Source organism: Gobio gobio (assembly GCF_949357685.1).
Source record: "Gobio gobio genome assembly, chromosome: 16".
Taxonomy (NCBI): Eukaryota; Metazoa; Chordata; class Actinopteri; order Cypriniformes; family Gobionidae; genus Gobio; species Gobio gobio.
In genome coordinates this window covers 23035083-23055498 of record NC_137109.1, presented here as the reverse complement: position 1 = coordinate 23055498, position 20416 = coordinate 23035083, and the positions used below count along the sequence as shown (strand labels likewise).

The 20416-nt window shown below is 38.4% G+C and overlaps 1 protein-coding gene across 2 annotated transcripts; it reads right to left on the bottom strand.

Annotated features, from left to right (window-relative positions):
- Positions 1-4152: 4152 nt before the first annotated feature.
- stc2a (stanniocalcin 2a) lies at positions 4153-18958 on the bottom strand. 2 transcript variants are annotated; one of them, XM_079838655.1, is made up of 4 exons: positions 18847-18958; positions 13936-14078; positions 10762-10973; positions 4153-5905 (listed from the first exon to the last, which is right to left on the bottom strand). In XM_079838655.1, exons 1-4 carry the CDS (start codon positions 18854-18856, stop codon positions 5545-5547), a joined length of 726 nt encoding a protein of 241 aa, XP_079694781.1. In that variant the 5' UTR covers positions 18857-18958; the 3' UTR covers positions 4153-5544. The 2 variants fall into 2 exon arrangements, with proteins under 2 accessions (XP_079694781.1, XP_079694780.1); XM_079838654.1 differs by lacking the exon at positions 18847-18958 and adding an exon at positions 16206-16537.
- Between the last annotated feature and the right edge of the window lie 1458 nt (positions 18959-20416).

The following is a 20416-nucleotide window of genomic DNA, read 5'->3' as shown; positions in this document are numbered from 1 at the left end:
TTTACATTCCCACACGAGCACCTATACAACAATTTATAGATTAATATGACAGTACATGCTAGTCGATGAGTTGAATCAGCATAGATCCACAACAACTAACGTAACTTATGCACTAACCGTTCAGAAACGTGCAGGTGCAGTCTAAAAGTTGCAACCTCTTTCTCTCACATATTATACATTATTCATTCATGACCAAGTCTCTCCATCTGTGTCCGACTCCGGTTCAAACAAGGCTGCACTTCACAACTGGTTATTTCTGACATTTTGGCAGCTATAATAATTGATCTGGAGGTATTTTGAGCGGACACTTTCTGGCGACACATTCTGGGGACACCAGAAATTCATATTACATCTTGTGAAAAGAGGCATAATATGTCCTCTTTAAGTGATATAATTTTCAGCTGTAAGAATACAAAGTGTTTTAAAGCATGTTGTTTTACATATGATATGAGAATAGTAAGGCCTGTAGTTAGGGAGTAGCCTACATGTTATTTAAGGAAAACATAAAAATATTTTTAGAATGACAATTCTAAATTAGAATGACCCATCATAATCACTTGCCATGTTCTGAACATCACATTGTTTGTTTTTCCATCAAATGTAATCTAACTAGGTGTTTGAATAAAAAAATGTGGACTTTATATATAAAAAAACCTCAAGTTAGCATCAGCTATCTAGTTAGCTAGCCAGTTAGCATCAGCTAACAATATTTTTCAAATAGGCTGATTTTCAGCATGGTTCATTATAAATATTCATATTTATCTACTGTTATTTTGGCTTGTCGTTTTCATTTTAAGCTAAAACCGCTTGATTTTCCTGTAAATGTATAAAGCAAATAGCTTTTTTTCAGAGTGGGGGCAATAAACCCCACCTTGGTATTTTTTTTAAATGTGATGTTTGTTAAAAAATCTAATAACATGAAAAGTCTGGACATTTTAACACCACATGGTGTATAATTTATTTCATTGTCATTGAAAACTGGGATAATTCTAGACACATTTAACTTTTGTCTCACAGAAAAAAAAAACAGTTTCCCCCACTCTACCCTAAACAAACAATGTAAATATTTCCATTTGCAAAAAAAAAAAGGCTTACTCATTAGCAAATATGAATCATGTTTTTTTCAACACTAAAATCCTATTTTTCCTTACACTGCACTACTCAATTTCAACCGTCTTTCATTCATTACCATTTAAATGTTGAAAAGCACAACGAAAGACGTTTATTTCCAACGGCATTGTATAGAAATGACCGCTAGAGGGCAGAAACGCAGTGCTTTACATCGAAGATAGAGTTCATCCAAGAGAAGAGCCTGACTGATTTGTCACATTCATGCATACACACAGAATAGAAGATTGATTTTTTTTTTGTCCTTGCTCTTCAGTCCCTACAGTTGTTTAGATGTGAAAATATGGTGTCTGATGTGATGTCTGTCAACTAATCTGCCTCCTTACTGCAGTGCAAGTTTGAGGTATCATGAATGCTATGTAGTTTTGAAGTCATCACCGATAAAGCAATCCTTTATCAGATAATACACAACATATTAAATCTCTTGGAAAACATACACAAGTCTTGATTGGTGGCTATGCTTAACTAAGGCCTGCATCTTTGGGAGACTGACTATACATGTCTTTGACCACTTGACCAGATCACCCACACCTTCAGCTCAGTAAATTCATCAGCATTCAGAATGGCCACTTTGTTGTGGTGCTGGCATGTCATATATTAACTGCAGCGCCCCAGCCTGAGAACCAGTTCGCCTGCTGCTCAACCACAGCCACCAGAGCCTCATAAAGCCTGTTTATAGATCTTCAGCCCTATGACAGGAGAGCCCAAACCAGAGTGTAGGAGAGCCTGTTTACGGTGCGGTGGTCTCATTCCACTCTGGCGTTTTTTCCCCACTGCTGCGATGAGCTGAGTGCTTCTGCAGGAGGCTGGTGGAGGTGCCTGATGCAGCTGCAGTTCAGCCTGGCGCCAACCCTGTGCCACACGCCCTGACAGCTTTATGTGCCAGTCAAGAGGAACGCTCTTTAGATCATCAGCGCTGGCTTCAGACAACATGGACCTGACCAACATCTATGCGCCTTTTCCCCTTACAGAAACCAGATTCTTAGAAACTCAGGGCCATTTGGATTGAGTTTTGCTGTGATTAATGTCTGTGGACACATCACCCTCACTGTGGAAATCAAGAGACTGATTGTGCTTGTTTGTGACGAGACAATTTGTTGACAGTTTCTTGTTTATTACAGCTGAAATACACATACTATGGTAAATATAGCCTAATTAATTTAATGGTGCACAAAGCTGTTAAATAAATACCATCTATCCACCCATACATTTATCTAAAAAGTAATTAAATGATTTAATGCATGATGCAACCACAATATATATATATATATATATATATATATATATATATATATATATATATATATATATATATATATATATATATATATATATATATATATATATATATATTGTACACTGATCAGGCATAACATTATGAGGTGAATAACACAGATGATCTCTTCATCACAGCACCTGTTAGTGGGTGGAATATATTAGGCAGCAAGTGAACATTTTGTCCTCAATGTTGATGTGTTAGAAGCAGGAAAAATGGGCAAGCGTAAGAATTCAGAGCATCTCCAAAACTGCAGCTCTTGTGGGGTGTTCCCGGTCTGCAGTGGTCAGTATCTATCATAAGTGGTCCAAGGAAGGAACAGTGGTGAACCGGCGACAGGGTCATGGGCGGCAAAGGCACATTGATGCACGTGGGGAGCGAAGGCTGGCCTGTGTGGTCCAATCAAACAGACGAGCTACTGTAGCTCAAATTGCTCAATAAGTTAATGCTGGTTCTGATAGAAAGGTGTCAGAATACACAGTGCATCGCAGTTTGTTGCGTATGGGGCTGCATAGCTGCAGACCAGTCAGGGTGCCCATGCTGACCCCTGTCCATCGCCAAAAGCGCATCCAGTGGGTACGTGAGCATCACAATTGGACCACTGAGCAATGGAAGAAGGTGGCCTGGGTCTGATGATTCATGTTTTCTTTTACATCACGTGGATGGCCGGGTGCGTGTGCCTCGCTTACCTGGGGAACACATGGCACCAGGATGCACTATGGGAAGAAGGCAAGCCGGCGGAGGCAGTGTGATACTTTGAGCAATGTTCTGCTGGGAAACCTTGGGTCCTGCCATCCATGTGGATGTTACTTTGACACTTATCACCTACCTAAGCATTGTTGCAGAGCATGTACACCCTTTCATGGAAACTGTATTCCCTGGTGGCTGTGGCCTCTTTCAGCAGGATAATGCGCCCTGCCATAAAGCAAAATGGTTCAGGAATGGTTTGAGGAGCACAACAAAGAGTTTGAGGTGTTGACTTTGTCTCCAAATTCCCCAGATCTCAATCCAATCGAGCATCTGTGGGATGTGCTGACCATACAAGTCTGATCCATGGAGGCCCCACCTCGCAACTTACAGGACTTAAAGGATCTGCTGCTAACATCTTGGTGCCAGATACCACAGCACACCATCAGGGGTCTAGTGGAGTCCATGCCTCGAAGGGTCAGGGCTGTTTTGGCAGCAAAAGGGGGACCAACACAATATTAGGGAGGTGGTCATTATGTTATGCCTGATCAGTGTATATTTTAATGGCACTAAATATAATTGTATTTAAATATCATACAAATAAACTGTCAAATTAAATCTATATAAATATATATAAATATATATATAATTTATGCAACCCTGTTAGGTTTGTAAATGATTATTGCATGTTTTATCAAATGTATATATAAAAAATATACATATACATAGCTAACATACAGTATAGCTAGCAAAATATGTATTTGAGCTTTAACCCTGAAATTTTGACCTATAGTCCAACTCATAATTTTAATTCATAAGACACTATTTTTTTTAAACCGACTAGTAACAGCCACAATTAGCTGATTTAATGCTATAAAGTTTTGATATTCAAATATTATATATATATATATATTTACAAATGCTAAATATTTGCCTATAACATATATTAATATATAAAATAATATATTACATATTATACATTACTCATTCATGACCTCCTATAATAAAAATAATTTAATGAAATACTGTAAGTGAAAAAAAAATCCAGAAGGACACATCCAAAAGAAATGAGCTTTAGTATTTATTTTTCTAAAACAATTCGAAAACATGCTATCTGTAGTGATAAGGAACCCATCATTCCATGTAATTGTTGTACACAGATTTTTCTGTTTTCCAGGGTTAAAACCAAAGTTGATGATATTTTGCCCTCATGTTCACTGGAATACCTGAGCGAATTAAAAATATGACTGGTCAAAGTAACTACTATAATCTTTAGGCTGATGAATAGCAGAACTATACAAGCCGCTGCTTATTCTTAAACCAACAATCCAAACATTTTATGAACCAATCACGTGGCAAGGGCCCAAACCTATAGTAAACAATAATTTCGATGTTATTGTCAGTAATGCCCTGAGCTTCTTGTGTAGACTTAACCTAGTTTCTGGGTCTAAGGCCAGCCAACTACAGTTCCAGCTTCTGGCTCTTCTCAGTGGCTCTGGGAGAAAACTGCTATTTTTTACTTGGAAACACTAGTGGCTGGCTGTGGATTTGGCCAGAATACAGGCAGGCCTGCTTTCCATGAGACACTGTAAGCTGAAGTTGTTCCTGTGTTGAACTAATCCGTTTGGGCAAAGCCTAGAAATGCAGCATACATAGACTTAAGTGATACAATCAGGGCGCTTCTTTGAGACATACATCTGAATGTAATGCTGAACACAACTAAATAAGGGCCTGTTATATTTGGGCATTTTACTACAATGCATCTGCTTGGGTTCCACAGTTTATTTTGGGGCGATATTCTCAAGGCACAATAAGCTTGTTACTGGACATTTTTTGTGTGTGAAATTACTTTTCTTTCTAAAAAGCAGAGTGTTGTATGTGCTAGACCTGGACTTCAATCCTGTACAGCTTGTATTTAATCAAGTATTTCAAATAACAGTTACACATACATTTCCGAGACAAACAAACATATCTTACATATCTACAGTCAAATGCGTAATTGGTGCAATAATGTAACTAATACAACAGCAAGCATTCTTTGCACTATATTACATATAGTAAATCATTACCGAATATGGAGGCTATATTTAGACATGTTTATATAAATATAGATATACATACATTTATATGTACATGGTTTATATTCCAACATTGCATAAAGCATGAAATAAATAAATCAAAGTGATTGAATCTTAAGGAGGATATGATTTTGCGAAATAGAGATGCTGTATTAGAACTAAAATAAAAGCACTGAATTCTACAAAATTAATCTGTCCTATAATCTGGAGTATCAAAAAAGCTGCACCACATTTACCCTTGCAAAAATGTACAGTTTGGGAGTGCTGGAATGAGTGTGTGGAGACGTGAGGGTGGATGGGTTGAATTAGGAGGTCTGCTGAGTCTGTTAAGTTGGAGGTTGGGGTGTCATGGTCAATTTAGGTGATCCTGCCATTTCACCTCCGAATGTCACTGATTTTCGACTCTTCCCGCTCGGCGGCGACGGCGGTGTCTGAACCAGCGCGCCGTGGGCCTTGGCTCCGACTTTTCGTGTGGGAACTGAACCCGACCTTGCCAGGTTTGTCCCTGTCTCCTTGTCGAGGGCCCTTGTGGTGCTCCCCCTCTGAATGAGAGGAAACCGCCGGACGTCGCTCAAGGCCGCCTGGCGCTGGAGCAGCGGTGATGGATGTGCAGAAGCTCAGGCTGTCGCACAGAGCGCCCCAGTTCTGCTCACACTGCAGACGCACGCTCCGGGTAATGGCTTCCTTCACCTCCTCTCCACAGCCGAGCAAGATGTTCACCAGCTCAACGTACGGCCTAAGAAAGCGGGATGACAGCGGTCAGTCGTAAAAAAGTGACTTGCCGCGATCGCTGCTCTACTTGAAAAAGCTAACGGAAATGTCTAGAGTTTTTTACGCTGTGTGCATCAAAGGCCAGCGCTGGAAAAAAGGTGCAAGACACTGCAATGACAGGTCATGTCACCATACACCGACTTTTCATGAGAATGTTCAGAGACGTTTAATAGCTGGTCCTCAAGGCCCTCAGACGAATAAATAAATGAACTGCGTTTACAGAACTTCACACAGCTCCCACATGTATTTTTAAATGGAAAAGTACATTAATTGCCTGGAAACATGCTGCTAACCGAAAATAACACACTTGAATTTGATGTCATCAAACAGCATTTATTTAATAAACAAGCTCCCTGACTCGCAAATAGGCTCGTCGCGATTATTGATTAATAGTCTGATGGTGGTTATTCAATCTAATCACAATTATTTGAGATAAAGATGAACTGTAACTAGGCATGTGCCGGTATCAAATTTTCATGTTGCGATTAATTGCTGAAGCTTTTATCACGGTATACGGTATTATCACGATATTTAAAAAAAAGTTGCAAAAAAGTGTTGTCATACTATAACAGGTTTAAAAACTTTCTTATAACAAAAGAACCAAACATTTAAATACAATAAAGCAATACACAAAAATGTATAAAGTAAACAAATATTTGAAACAGATTAAAGTGCTAAAGAATTATAAAGAACAATAGGTAACACTTTACAATAATGTCTCACCAGTTAATGCATTAACATTAACAAAGAGTGAATAGCTACATTTTTACAGAAGTTATTCTTCTTTGATAATGTTAGTTAAAAAAAGCAACTGTTAGTGTAAGCTCAGGTCCATTAAATAATACAGTTACAACTTTTGATTTTAATAATGTGTTATTAAATGCTGAAATGTACATTTAACTAAGATTAATACATGCTTTAGAAGTATTTTTCATTGTCAGTTTGTTAATGAATGAACTAATGTTAAATAATGGAGCCATATTGTAAAGTGTGTGATTGAACAACAATCAGAACATATTCAAACAATATCTAGGGCATGTAATTTAAAACTTAAAAAAAAAAATTACGTTTGAAAATGACTTTAAGTCTTTAAGTATTAGGTTATGTGATGACGAGCACCGGATTGTGGTTACTGGGGAAACGGCTGTATTTCTGCTGTTCCATCAGCGCCCTCTGCTGTCTGAAAGTGAATGTGCACTTCAGTGCGTCTTCACGCCTTCCGCCATGTGCTCGGCTCATGAACGGTCTGTTTACATCAGTGCGCATTCCTCTTTGACGCGTTGTTCATTTTAAACGGTTGATGGGTAAAGTATTCTTAAAATACATTCTAAAAATCTGAATAATTCGTAATAAATAATTATTCACGGTATTTTGAAGTGCCCACGATAACAATATTGTGCATGTTCATTATTGCGGTATATCGTATTACCGTTTACCGGCACATGTCTAACTGTAACAATCTTTTTTTTATTAATTTTTTTATCACATTTTGCCATCCAAATTTTGAAGAATGCTGGTATCAGTTTCGTCCCCTTCACACATACAGTCTATACTAGTAAATTACCGTTAAGGGCCAGGTTTAATTAGCATGAGAGCGCAATTCCAAAAAAGCGCAGATGGGAGTGAAAATTTATGCGCGTGATCTACTGACAACGTGGAAAAGAACACAGATGCAGCCGGATCATTTCTATAAGCGTCTGGTTAAAGACGTGCTTTTTTTGGGGCGGTAAATAATGTTGCAAACACCAGTAAATTGACGAGCACAAACCTTAGTAAATCATCTTGCATGATTCATTTATAGGAAACTCCTACTAAAGCATATGCAATAAGGTCAGCCGCAAATATAACCCTATCCACGTCTTTTCAGTGCTAATTTTTCACTTTGTGTCTTTAATAAATCCTGATAGTAGTCTTTTTAATGCCAAAAAATGGGTTTGCGCTGGCACAAGCTGTTAGTAAATCTGGCGTCCTGTGTGAACAGGACCTTTTAAAAAAAAAACTGGTAAATGAGTTCTGGCAATTTACCAGTATGAGAAATTGCAACATTACCAGTAAATTACGAGTATAATGCTGTGTGTGTACAAAGAATGAAGATTACCGGTATGAGCGAGTATGAGGGCCGAATGCGGTAACGTAAAAAGTCTGCTTTGGGCCAATAATTAAAGTTATGGGGAAGACGCAATTACTCTGCACTGTTTTTCTATGCAAATATGCACTAGATTGCGGCAGGTCTCACTTTTTCAACGTGTCACACTTAAGACCCATTCTTTTTCATTCATCATGCAGACGCAGTGTTTAAAGATAATTTCTGATTTAATTTATCGTTATTTTGGTGCTGATGTGTGAATAGTCTGGAAAGCCAGAGCAGTGTGAACAGTATATTTATGTATTTACTGGTTAGGTTAGGTAGTTATTCCAAAGCAATCTCACAGCAATTTGTACGTATTTTAAGGAGGTGGCTAATTCGTCACTCAACGTTTTCGTACGATTTGTCTACACCCCAGGGATGGGTGGGTTTAGGGCCGGGATTAGGAGCCGTCCTTCCTGATAAGACTTTTTGAAAAATCATACAAATTAGCCACCTCGTAAAATATGTACGAATTGCCGTTAGATCAGGTTGGTCATTCTGGTAATTTACTGGGATTACTGTGAAAAGAGGCTATTGACTTTCATAATTACTTCAATTATATTTTTTGTATGGTCAAAAATTCAATGGAACTCAATGGGAACCGGAACGGTTTGGTTATGAACATTCTTTAAAATTAAATGTAAATCAGACAGTTTTGGAATGAAATGCCATCAGAAGTGGTCAACACCTAAAGGGATAGTTCTCCCAAAAATGAAAATTAGCCCATAATTTACTCACCCTCAAGTCATCCTAGGTGTATATGACATTCTTCTTTCAGACTAATAAAATAGGAGTTATATTACAAAAATCCAGGCTAATCCAAGCATTATTATATCAGTAATAGTTGCTCTGGTTTTGAAGTCCATAAAAAGTGCATCTGTCCGTCAAATAACGTGCTACACGCGGCTCCGGGCTGTTAAAAAAGGCCTTCTAAAGCGAATCGATGCGTTTGTGTAAGAAAAATATCCATATTTGAAACTTGACCAAGTAAACATTCGGCCGACCGCCTTCCGTGGAAAAGTGTTGAATGTTGAAAGTGAAACTCAAGATGCGTACGTGACGTCATGACGAGCAAACCTGGTCGCGTTAGTCTTTCGATCGGCAGGGGAACTTTCAACAATTTTTCCATAAATTGAACAGGGAAGGAGGTCGGCCGAAAGTGTACTTTATAAAGTTTTAAATATGGATATTTTTCTTACACAAGCGCATCGATTCGCTTCAGAAGGCCTTTATTAATACCCCAGAGCCGCGTGGAGCATGTTATTTGAAGGGCAGATGCACTTTTTATGGACTTCAAAACCAGAGCAACTATTACTGATATAATAATGCTTGGATTAGCCTGGAATTAATATAATATAACTCCGATTTTATTTGTCTGAAAGAAGAATGTCATATACACCTGGGATGACTTGAGGGTGAGTAAATTATGGGCTAATTTTCATTTTTGGGTGAACTATCTCTTTAATGAAATGCCATCAAAAGTGTGATATGGCATCTGTTTTTCTGGGAAGTAAGAAGAAGCAGGGGAGTAAAAAAAAAAAAGATTTACACACAATGGGTCTCATTCATGAAATTTTCATAAATATATGAGCAAATTCAGAGTAATTTGCGCGTAAAATGGGCCTTTACGAAAACTCACCTCTGGATTAACAAATCGCATACCACGGATTCGGTAGTTAAACCTGTGTATATTAATCAATTCCAAACATTCGTAAATAAATGCTAAAGAGACCAATTGGCCATATGCCTAGCAATAAATATTAAATTATCGTGTGTCCACCAAAGCATTTTTAGCTGGTGCTCTTCTGAAAATGGCCAGCTGGTGGTGCTTGAAATCCAGCTACGATGATTTGGTTGCTGATACAGAATATCCATGGCAGTAATGTGTTAATAGTATCTAATTTAGAACAATATTACTGAATATAAAAATGCAGTAACCAGCAATATTTACTTCGCCATTGTTCTTCAGTCGTTGTACAAGTAGGATGATTGGTCGGTGTAGTATTTGTCCCGCCCCTCCTCCACTGTGATTGGACAGCTGGGTAAAAAGTGATCGTGAGGATCTATTACCCAATTTTTTTTATTATTATTATTATTGTACACAGTGCATCAAAATGCCAAAATTAGAACACAGATATTCAAATGTTTTACGCGCAATTTACACGTGGTAGGGAGCAGGTGTAAATGTATTTTGTACCAACTAACATTTTTGTACCAACGTGAATCCGAAAATTTACGTCAGAATGGTTTTACGAATGATTTACACACATTCGTTCTGCTCGTGTTTCATGAATGAGGCCCAATGTACAAACAAAGTTAAGTTAGGTCTTCATACGAAATGAAGGCTTTTGGATATATTATATTATATTATATTATATTATATTATATTATATTATATTATATTATATTATATTATATTATATTATATTAAATTATATTATAATATATTATATATTGTACAGCATAGGAATAAATCATATGGGCCTATTTTATAATATAATTGAAAGTCAAATATAAAAAAAATAATAATGTATTAGAATTACACTGTAAATGACATTAACGATTTTATGTTTTTTTTTTTCATTGTCGCAAAACCTCAAACAATACTGAAACACACAAACAGGAAACCATATAGTATGTGCAAACAAGAGCAGGGAGATACAGAAAACTGATATGCTGAGCGTGATACCTACCCTTTGGGAAATAAGTCTTGGAAATGTATCATCTCCACCATGACATTGACATTGTCTTTAGCAGCTGAGCAGAGGTTGTGTTTCATGTAGCATTCCCGTTGAAGCTGGAAGACCATCTCCTTTATGGCCAGGCATTTTCGGCTGATGCAGCTGAACTTGTGCCTTAAACCGTGAGCCATGCACTTTAGAGCATCCTTGATGAAGGACTTGCCCTGTGAGCATTTAAGACAAAGTCTTATCAGATCTGCAGTCATAAACAGCCTTTCTTTCTCTGTTCTAATAGGGCAAGTCTCTGTACAGACACACATCTTACAAGCATTACAAGCTTGAAACCCTCTGCTTCAAATCCACCTGCACCTTGTGAAACACGAGCCATATTAGAGGCAGTGCCAGCTGGCCGGGCCAGCTGCAAGGTCATCCTCTGGATGCGTCTGAGGTAGAGGTCTTCACGGGTCCACTTGGATCTGTAAACCTGAGGTCCGACCCAATACCCGAGCAGCTTTGGGTCCAAAACTTTCGACGAGTGCCTCGGACACGGGTCGGGTTCAGTATTAGTGGCCTCGGGTCTTGGGTACATTTTAAATAAATGTGCTTTTTCTGAATGGACCTGAGAAGACCTGAATTTTTTTCAACTATGTCGGCATTTAACAATTTTTTTTTTAAAACAATTCTATGGCCAAGTTTACACCTGGCATTAACTCTTTCCCCGCCTGTGTTTTCACGGTTATAAGCTAGGGGGTGCTTTTTCTTCTAAAAGAGTCCTGAATCTCCTGATCAAAACACATGCAATGAAGTTGCAGAAACAAGCGATCTCATATGTAATCACATGCATATGTAAAATAACGCAATCATCAACATTAAACAGCATATATATCAAAACTGCCTAATGTTACTGAATGAAATGTCGACCCAGGATGAGCGATAGTGAAGCTTTGGGGGTGTTGATGGACTCAATCTACACACCTGTGTTTTGATCATCTTTCTGAATCCGATCCAGATGTAGTCTTTGACAAAAACGCGATTTTCTCAGCTTTTTGCTCAAAATGTTTTTTTTTCATGAAACTTACCCACATTCAAGTGTTGATAAAAAAAAGAATGCATGAAGCTAGAATATATATTTTGTTGTTTCTGTTGTTGTTTAAAAGCAGAGGGTCTGTTCTTTCTTTATATGATATATTCCATGTTTAGATATTCATACAACAAAATATTCTAGGGGCCATGACATTTTTGTGAAAATTATCAAAAACGCTGGAGGTGACTAACAACTTAAAAAAAAAAAAACGCTGGTGGGGGAAAGAGTTAAAATGCGTTTTTAGTCTATTGGATCACAAGTGGACGGCACTAAATACAGGTGTAAACGGGTTCTAAAACGTTTTGAGCTTGTCCAATTTCTACCACTTCCAGAGGTAATCAAAAATCCCTTAGACCGGATTGCTTTCGTAGTGTAAATGCTAATAATACATCTCTCTCATCTACTTGTGATCCGATCGACCAAAGACGCATCTTAAAGGGTTAGTTCACCCAAAAATTAAAATTAGCCCATGATTTACTCACCCTCAAGCCATCCTAGGTGTATATTACGTTCTTCTTTCAGACGAATACAATCGGAGTTATAAAAAAAAAAATATATCCTGTCTTTTCCAAGCTTTATAATGGGAGCCAAAAATTTGAAGCTCAAAAAGGTGCATCCATCCATTATAAAAGTACTCCATACGGCTCAGGGGGGTTAATAAAGATGGTAATAAATAATTAATGGTTACTTTGCTTATGTACACACACACACACACACACACACACACACACACACACACACACACACACACACACACACACACACACACACACACACACACACACACACACACACACACACACACACACACACACACACACACACACACACACCTATACATTTACACATTTTTATTTCACTTCTGGAATTATGGAATTACTAGATTGTTTGTTACTGCACTAATTTGGTCTGTATGTCTGTCTGTAAAATAAAAAAAAAATAAAGGCCTTCTGAAGCAAATCGATGGGTTTGTGTAAGAAAAATGTCCATATTTAAATATAAAGTATAAATATAAAGTAAATTTCTAGCTTCCGACAGACCGGCTTCTGTATTCAATTTACGGAAAAAGCGTAACTGGTGTAACTATGACATCCGACATAGCGTAAACATTTTGAACTGCGAGAGGTGTTACATTTTCAGAGTAAGTTGAATACGGAAGGTGGTCTGGCGGAGGCTAGATATTTTACTTTATAAAGTTTTTAAATATGGATATTTTTTTCACAAACCCATCGATTCGCTTCAGAAGGCCTTTATTAACCCCCCAGAGCCGTGTGGATTACTTTTATAATGGATGGATGCACTTTTTTGAGCTTCAAATTTTTGGCTCCCATTATAAAGCTTGGATTAGCCAGGACATTTTTTTTATATAACTCTGATTGTATTCGTCTGGGATGGCTTGAGGGTGAGTAAATCATGGGGTAATTTTCATTTTTGGGTGAACTATCCCTTTAATACCAAGTGTAAACAGGACCTATGACAACATTATTATCTCACTTTTTATAAGTCATCTCTGAATCCGTGCTTCTACGTGCAATGGACTCTTAGAATTTAGACTCATTTTTGCCCACCGTTTCAACGAGCACCATCAGGCTAGATATTTTCATGGATTACGGTGAACAATGTCAATGGAAGTGGCATCTCTCACACCCTCTAGTAAGGAGAAAAAGTTGAATGTTTCGAGTTATGTCGACAACTTTGAGGACATGTATTCTTAAGCTAACAAGCGTTTATTTTTCCAATCCACTGGTCACAGCTGAAAGCCGAACTCAGAAATAACTTGTATCCATCAGGCAGGTAATAATATGAAGTAATAATAAATAAGTAAATAAATAAATGAAATGATGGCCAAATCAGTCAGCAGGACACCGGGATTTTTACGTCAATGCTGTTTACGTTTGGGTCCAGTTGGGTTCGAAAATAAATGCCATTGGGTCGGGTCTATCTCGGTTCGGGTTTTTTATTTCAAAATAATTAATTTATGCACGGTTCAGGTAAGAAGTGATTAGGGTCGATTCGAGTCGGGTACAGATTTTAGGACCCGAGAAGACCTCCAGTCTGAGGGACATGAAACCCATGGGAGACTGGGGCAGCCATGAGCTTACCTGCGAGTCAAACTTGCCAGCATTGTGCAGGAAGGTCATGCAGATTTCCTGGAGGCCGCGGATTTCACAAGAGTTGTTCTCGAAACACTCGAACACACCGCAGCCCACGTCTCCTGCGCTCACAAGACAATGCTGGATCTCAGCTGTAGAGATTAGAAAGAGAATGCACGTCGCTTAGAGCTAAATAAAGAATTTATATGAATGCCACGCAGATTAGAACTTGATTCTAGACATCATATTCCAAAACAATTTCTACAACAGGTCTATATTTATATAAGAAATAAAGTTGCTTTAGAAATGTACTTGACAACCTTTTACATCATGCACACACACATGAATGCTGAGGCCTATTTTCGGGCTTTGTTTCTGCTGTGAAAATTGAAGAACTGTATTTAGGGGACAAATTTAGCAGAGAGAGCGCTGTGGTAATTAAGGTATGCTATTAAAGTCCATCAAACTGGGAGGCATCTTGCAGTAACTGCCTGAGATGTGGGAAAGCAAGGTTAACCGTATATAGGGCAGGACGAGATTGCTTTACCTTGCTGTGGAGATTTAGGAAATAACCTGGACAATAGAGACTAGCAAATAGCATATGGAAATATGATTATGAATTAGTCACTCTCTCACCAATTCCACTTATATCTGCGACACACAATTAAAGGGCAGCATTAAGCGTCTTTTGATTTTTAATCAGAACTGGTAAAGGCGGTTCTGATTCACCAATAACTGTACTGATATTCAAAGGGAAGTGTACCTGCTGGTTTAGAGAGTGTGCTTGTTTGATACATTAGATCTACTCATAAAGACAGACATCCAGTAGTATTTTCATGACCACATCAGCAGTTTTTATAAAATAGCTTGAAATGTGTCTGTTAGCCGTGTCAGCAGTAAGAGAAATGCTGCCTGTTTGTCCTGCATTGAATTACACTGATTAAACATTTTAGTTGTACTACGGCAACCAGGGGGTAAAAAAGATTACCTATATGGCCAGTTTAAGGACTTTTATTTTAAAATGAACAAATTCTGTGCTGTAATAGGAAAAAAATATTTACTCTAATGCAAGGAAAATAGTTAAGTCGACTTCATGTAACATTTTAAAAACCCATTGTGTCAGTAGCTAAAGGCAAACAGTTCATGCAGCAATCGCATTACAAGTTGCACTTTTTTTAAATGTTATTTTTTTATGGATCTCGCAATGGCTACTTCGACCCTCAATTGAAATACAGACTTGATTGTTTGTCTTTCTCTAACATTACATTATTTGAGCCAATCTGACTGCCAAACACATTAACACAACAAAGTTGAAGACAGTGAGACATCATGGTTTTCTTCTTTTTCGTGAACACTAACATACTATTTTGTTAATGTTACAGATATGAGTGGGCAGTATTTTCAGAGAAATATTCAAATTCACAGAGAATATTCTAAATGAAAATACTCTAAAAATAAATTCACTTACAGTATACCTAAATATCCTTATTTAAAGAGTATTCCAAAATATTTCACCTAAAGATTCATATTCAGTATTCCTAAAGTATATCAGTTGGACAAAACAGTATATGACAAGTTTTATAGTCTTATATCCAGTCTAAATGAATTGCAATGTGTTTATAGAGGTGCACAGGTAAATTGAGCTGTTGACCGGCGTTTGTGTGGGATGTGTGACATTGATCTTGCGTGAAATTAACCAGTCAGTCCCATGCAAAAGTTATCACCCACTGATGCCTGATTTGACTGCCTTGGTTCATTGTCATGTATGCACAGGATTGGATCGCCCTGCTATCGTGAGAAAGGTTACATTTGACCCACCTCTAGTGCAACACGTAGAACCATTGCATCACTCAGATCCACATTACAGGTTTAACTTGCTTGTCCGCGCAATGCAACAAAAGTTACGCACGTCTTGATGCTCTAGTGATCGCGCGAGCACTTTGAATCGCCACTTAATGATAATAAAATATAAGCAGAGCAGAGGATGTCGTATGTCAACACAAATCCACTCTGCGCTCGAAAATAAGACACACACGCGAACCTGACAGCTATGTCACCGAATATCTTCGCATACCTTGAGCCGTGCTATTAATAGTTTACGAAGATATTGGATTTCTCTACTACGTGTGCTCCGGATTTACGGCGTAATCGGAAAACGCAGCGCAGCGCGTGATGAGATGTGCATTTTGCGCTTAAATCGCGCACGTGCCCGCACACACAAGACTCACTTCGGGCTTCACGAGACGCCTCGCAGGTTCACAACACTTGCATTCTCTTACCTGTATTTTGTAAGGAGAGACGTCCCTTCTGACTGGCCGGTTTCTCGGGGTGACTCTCGTGAACATCAACATTATCCGTCCCTACCACTTCCCCCAAGACGGAGACAAGTAGCAGGGCTAGTGCAAATCTGATCAACATTTCTACACTCAGTTTTCTCGATAAATAATAACAGGCTGTCAGCCTGGGATCTGGTGTGGATACTGGTCGAGATGACAGAGAGAGCGTGTGAGAGTGGAAAAGGGATGGATGCTGGATATATTTCCTAGAGTCCGGGTGTCAATTTGGATGAAGGAGTTAAGCAGGTGTTGTCAGTCGTGCTTCCCGACCAATCAGAGACGCAGACCACCACGTCCAAGTTTTAGGGGTGTGTCTGGCGAAAGTTGTCTCTACTTGCCATAAACTAAGCTTGTAAAATGTGTTAGAGTGGGTGGGTATTTACTCTACAAGTGCTTATGATACATCAGACCGGTGTAAGGACGAGAGCACGCGAGTCTTCAGACTACCATTATATATATTGATCGGGAGAGGATATTGCTCAGATAGAAAAGACAATGTTTATTAAATGTTGCATTTACAATCCATGAATTTTGAAGAAATTAAGTCATGAAAGTGTACCGTGTCTGTGGTAGGACAGGCTATGCAATGGAATGCACACAACAGAATGTGCAAATCCATGCCATATTTTTTAGACTCCCTCCTGTATTGTACTATAAAGATCACTCAGCATTTTATGTACATTGTCATATAATGTTTACTTATTCCAAATGCTTTTTTACTATATTCCATGTATGTGTTCTACTATAGCTTTATATCTATCCAAATAATCTATAAAGAATTTATTGAGATGATTTAGTTGCAATATATTTAATGCTCATGCAGCATGAAAGCAGCATTTAATAAACATCTGAGCAATATCCTCTATATCAATATCTATAATGATAGACTCCTTACAACAGTCTGGTGTCTCATAAGTACTATTCCTTACCATGAAATAAACATAACAAAATAGAAATAAAAAAATGTGTTTATCATTGCTGTGACTATAAAGCTTTTTATACGATTACAATTTCATATTTAATATTTGACTTTCATGCTGCATTACATTAAATAGATTGCAACTAAATAATCTTGATCAACTCTTTATAGATTACTTGGATAGATATTGCTATAAATACATGGAATATAGTAAAAGAAGCATTTGGAATAAGTAAACATTATATGACAATGTACACAAAATGCTCAGTGATCTATAGTAGCCTACATCAAGGAGATGTATAAAGGAGTGAGTCTAAAAAATCAAATAAAAAATCAAATATGGCATTGACAGGGAATGGCACATTCTGTTCTGCTTGCTGCTGGGTATATTGGTGACCCAGCAAATGAACATGAAAAAAACGACATAATGATAATGTGACTTTTTACATTGCAGTTTTTGAAAACTCAGAGCTAATTATATAGTCCCGCTGTCACAATGTGCCAACTCCACACAGTGCAGAAAATGGGACAAATTTGCTAATGGATGGCAGGGATTGCATCATTCAAACCACCCCCTCTAGGCAGCTGCCATACTTACACAAAGCAACACAAAAGGCATATAGACATGTGTGCATATCTGACTCTGACATACACACACACACACACACAGCATATAGACACATCTGAATCAAGGCTTAGTTGTTATTAAGCCTCATTTTACTTATTTTATATGAAGTCCATGCAATACATGTTTTCACTAGTGATCAATCACCAATTCTTCTAATAATAAAAGTTTGAGAATTATGGTTTATGGCCATACTCTAATGGGATCCACTGCAAATTGTGCAAATCCATTGCAAATGAGAAATATGTCTCAAATCAGATGCAGGCCATCCTCATGAATGTGGGACTACTAAGAAATTGTGAATATGGCAATTGTGTGTTCCTAATACTTATGTTTTAATAGAGTTATGTAATCCACATCTATTTAAATTTCACTATTAACTATTTATTAGATACCTACCATTCTAGGTCATGCTTTTATGTTGTTTTACTTTTATATATTTTTTTATATTATATTTTATGATGTGTTAGGATTGTTCATATATATATATATATATATATATATATATATATATATATATATATATATATATATATATATATATATATATATATATATATATATATATATATATATATATATAAGCAATAAATAAGTAATAACATAAAAGTATTAACATATTAGTTTTAAGCAATACATGTCAAAACGGTTCACCATACTGAGAATCGAAACGTTTCTTGCGCGGCCACGCGTTGGAGAAAAATAGATGAACAGCGATGAAGCTGCAGACATATATTTGGTCAACATACTCTCGTGCTGAGAGGAGAATAAAACATGGTTAGACTGTCGAAGCTTTTATAGCCTATTAAGCATTTCAAATGCTATTGGCATGGTTCTTCACAACAGAAAGCCTATAAATTAGAATCTGGTATTTCGGTTCTCAAAGCTTTGCTTTCCAGGAAATGAAAGAGCGAATGATTGTGTGGCTTCAATGGGTGCACAAAGTGCCCGTACTCAGCTGTATGGGGAATATGTGGCTTTTAGGAGAGACTCGGTGTGTTGCTGTACCTGTTTGGAGCGGTGGTTTAGGTTGTGCCTACCTCGCAGCATGGACTGAATCAGGGATTCAGGGTCTGTAAAGCCAGCCCATGATGCGCGCACACCCTCGGTGTTCACCAATCAGCGCGCGGACACAGACCGCAACCTCGTAATGACGCGTGTCACCACAGACGACTGGAGCGCCGAAAAGAGTACTGATGGTTTACCCGTATTTTGTACTTTTGAGATGCCTAAAAGCGTGTCTCAGAGAGAGAGAGAGAGAGAGAGAGAGAGAGAGAGAGAGAGAGAGAGAGAGAGAGAGAGAGAGAGAGAGAGAGAGAGAGAGAGAGAGAGAGAGAGAGAGAGAGAGCGCACCGCGGCAGCCTGAAATGTGCTATTACCGAACTAAAAGATAGCCTATATTTATTTTAATGCAGTTTCAACGTGACGTCTACATCATAATTTAAAAGAAGAGGTGCAGTCATCTGGCATTATCAGATGCCTCTCAATAATTAAAGGCAATCACATCCGCATAAACGGGGATGAAGCAGACCAAAACCATGCATAAAATACATAAACATCTCTCAGGAGGGTCTTTAATCATGCTGTAATTTATGTCTTGCGTTCGCTCACTGTGTTGCTGGAAAATGCCAGCCTTGCTCACAGATTGCATGAGGCTGTCAGCAAGAGTGCTTATTAATTCCCTCTTGGCAGTGACGGTCTGTTAAAATGTGAGCTATCATACTGAAATGCATCAATTTCTGTTTTGCTTAGCTTGCTAATCCCATCAGTCCATCATCATCATTTTGGACTAGTGTTACTTCTACCGAATGAAAGGCTCCATCTTCTGACTTGGTGGTGCATTTTTAATCAGAAATGTCTTAAATCTACTTCCTAATGTGCCCCTGACCGCTCGCATCCCGATGATTGGGTGTCACTGATAGGAGTGTGCGAGTCATCTCGGATATCTCAAACGGCCTGCACTACGTACAGGTCCATCAATCCCACATTCCAGGGGGCTCAGACTGTGATCCCAGGTGAAATGGAGAGCGCCCAGGATGGCTGGTGAGTTGGAAGCAGAGAAGGGTGCTCGGCGCGAAGGAGACCAGGAATGTCCGAGCTTCTTCCAGGAACCGTGACAGTGGAGAAAAAGATATGTGTGTATCAGCAGGTCATAAAGCTCTCCCTACTATGCTGGAAACATGAAAGCGTACTCTGCTGCGTAAACTCACCTGACTCGTGAAAAGAGCACTTTTACAAGCTCAGTACAATGCATCAAAAATGCACTTTCATTCCAAACATGTGAAAATAGTGCCTTGGACCCCAGCTTTTACTGGCCTCGAACAATGTGCTATTATAGAGTGTTTTTTATGCTGTGATTTATATTGCAGCAGTGTTGGCAGATTATAGCCAAGCCCTCCAGCTCATTACAGTCCGTGTGGCTTTCCCACTGCAGCACAATAGACTCAGTGATGCTGCCATGTGACCCTTTACCTTGCTTGCACTGTCGATCAGGAGAGGGGTTGATGTCATCCGCTTTTGGAACGCTCCAGGACGGACACACTCTCGGTGTGGAAGGCGGGACAACGATGAGGCCGTAAACAATGGGAACCTGGAAAATGAGATGGAGCA

What these genes read in the sequence shown, in the direction of transcription:
- stc2a (XM_079838654.1), bottom strand. Translation starts at nt 16,344, where the DNA reads ATGTTGATCAGATTTGCACTAGCCCTGCTACTTGTCTCCGTCTTGGGG. An exon ending in CTGGCAAGTTTGACTCGCAG is followed by an intron (nt 10,974 to 13,935) that starts GTAAGCTCATGG and finishes AAATGCTCACAG; the next exon opens with GGCAAGTCCTTCATCAAGGA. An exon ending in CAAGACTTATTTCCCAAAGG is followed by an intron (nt 5,906 to 10,761) that starts GTAGGTATCACG and finishes CCGCTTTCTTAG; the next exon opens with GCCGTACGTTGAGCTGGTGA.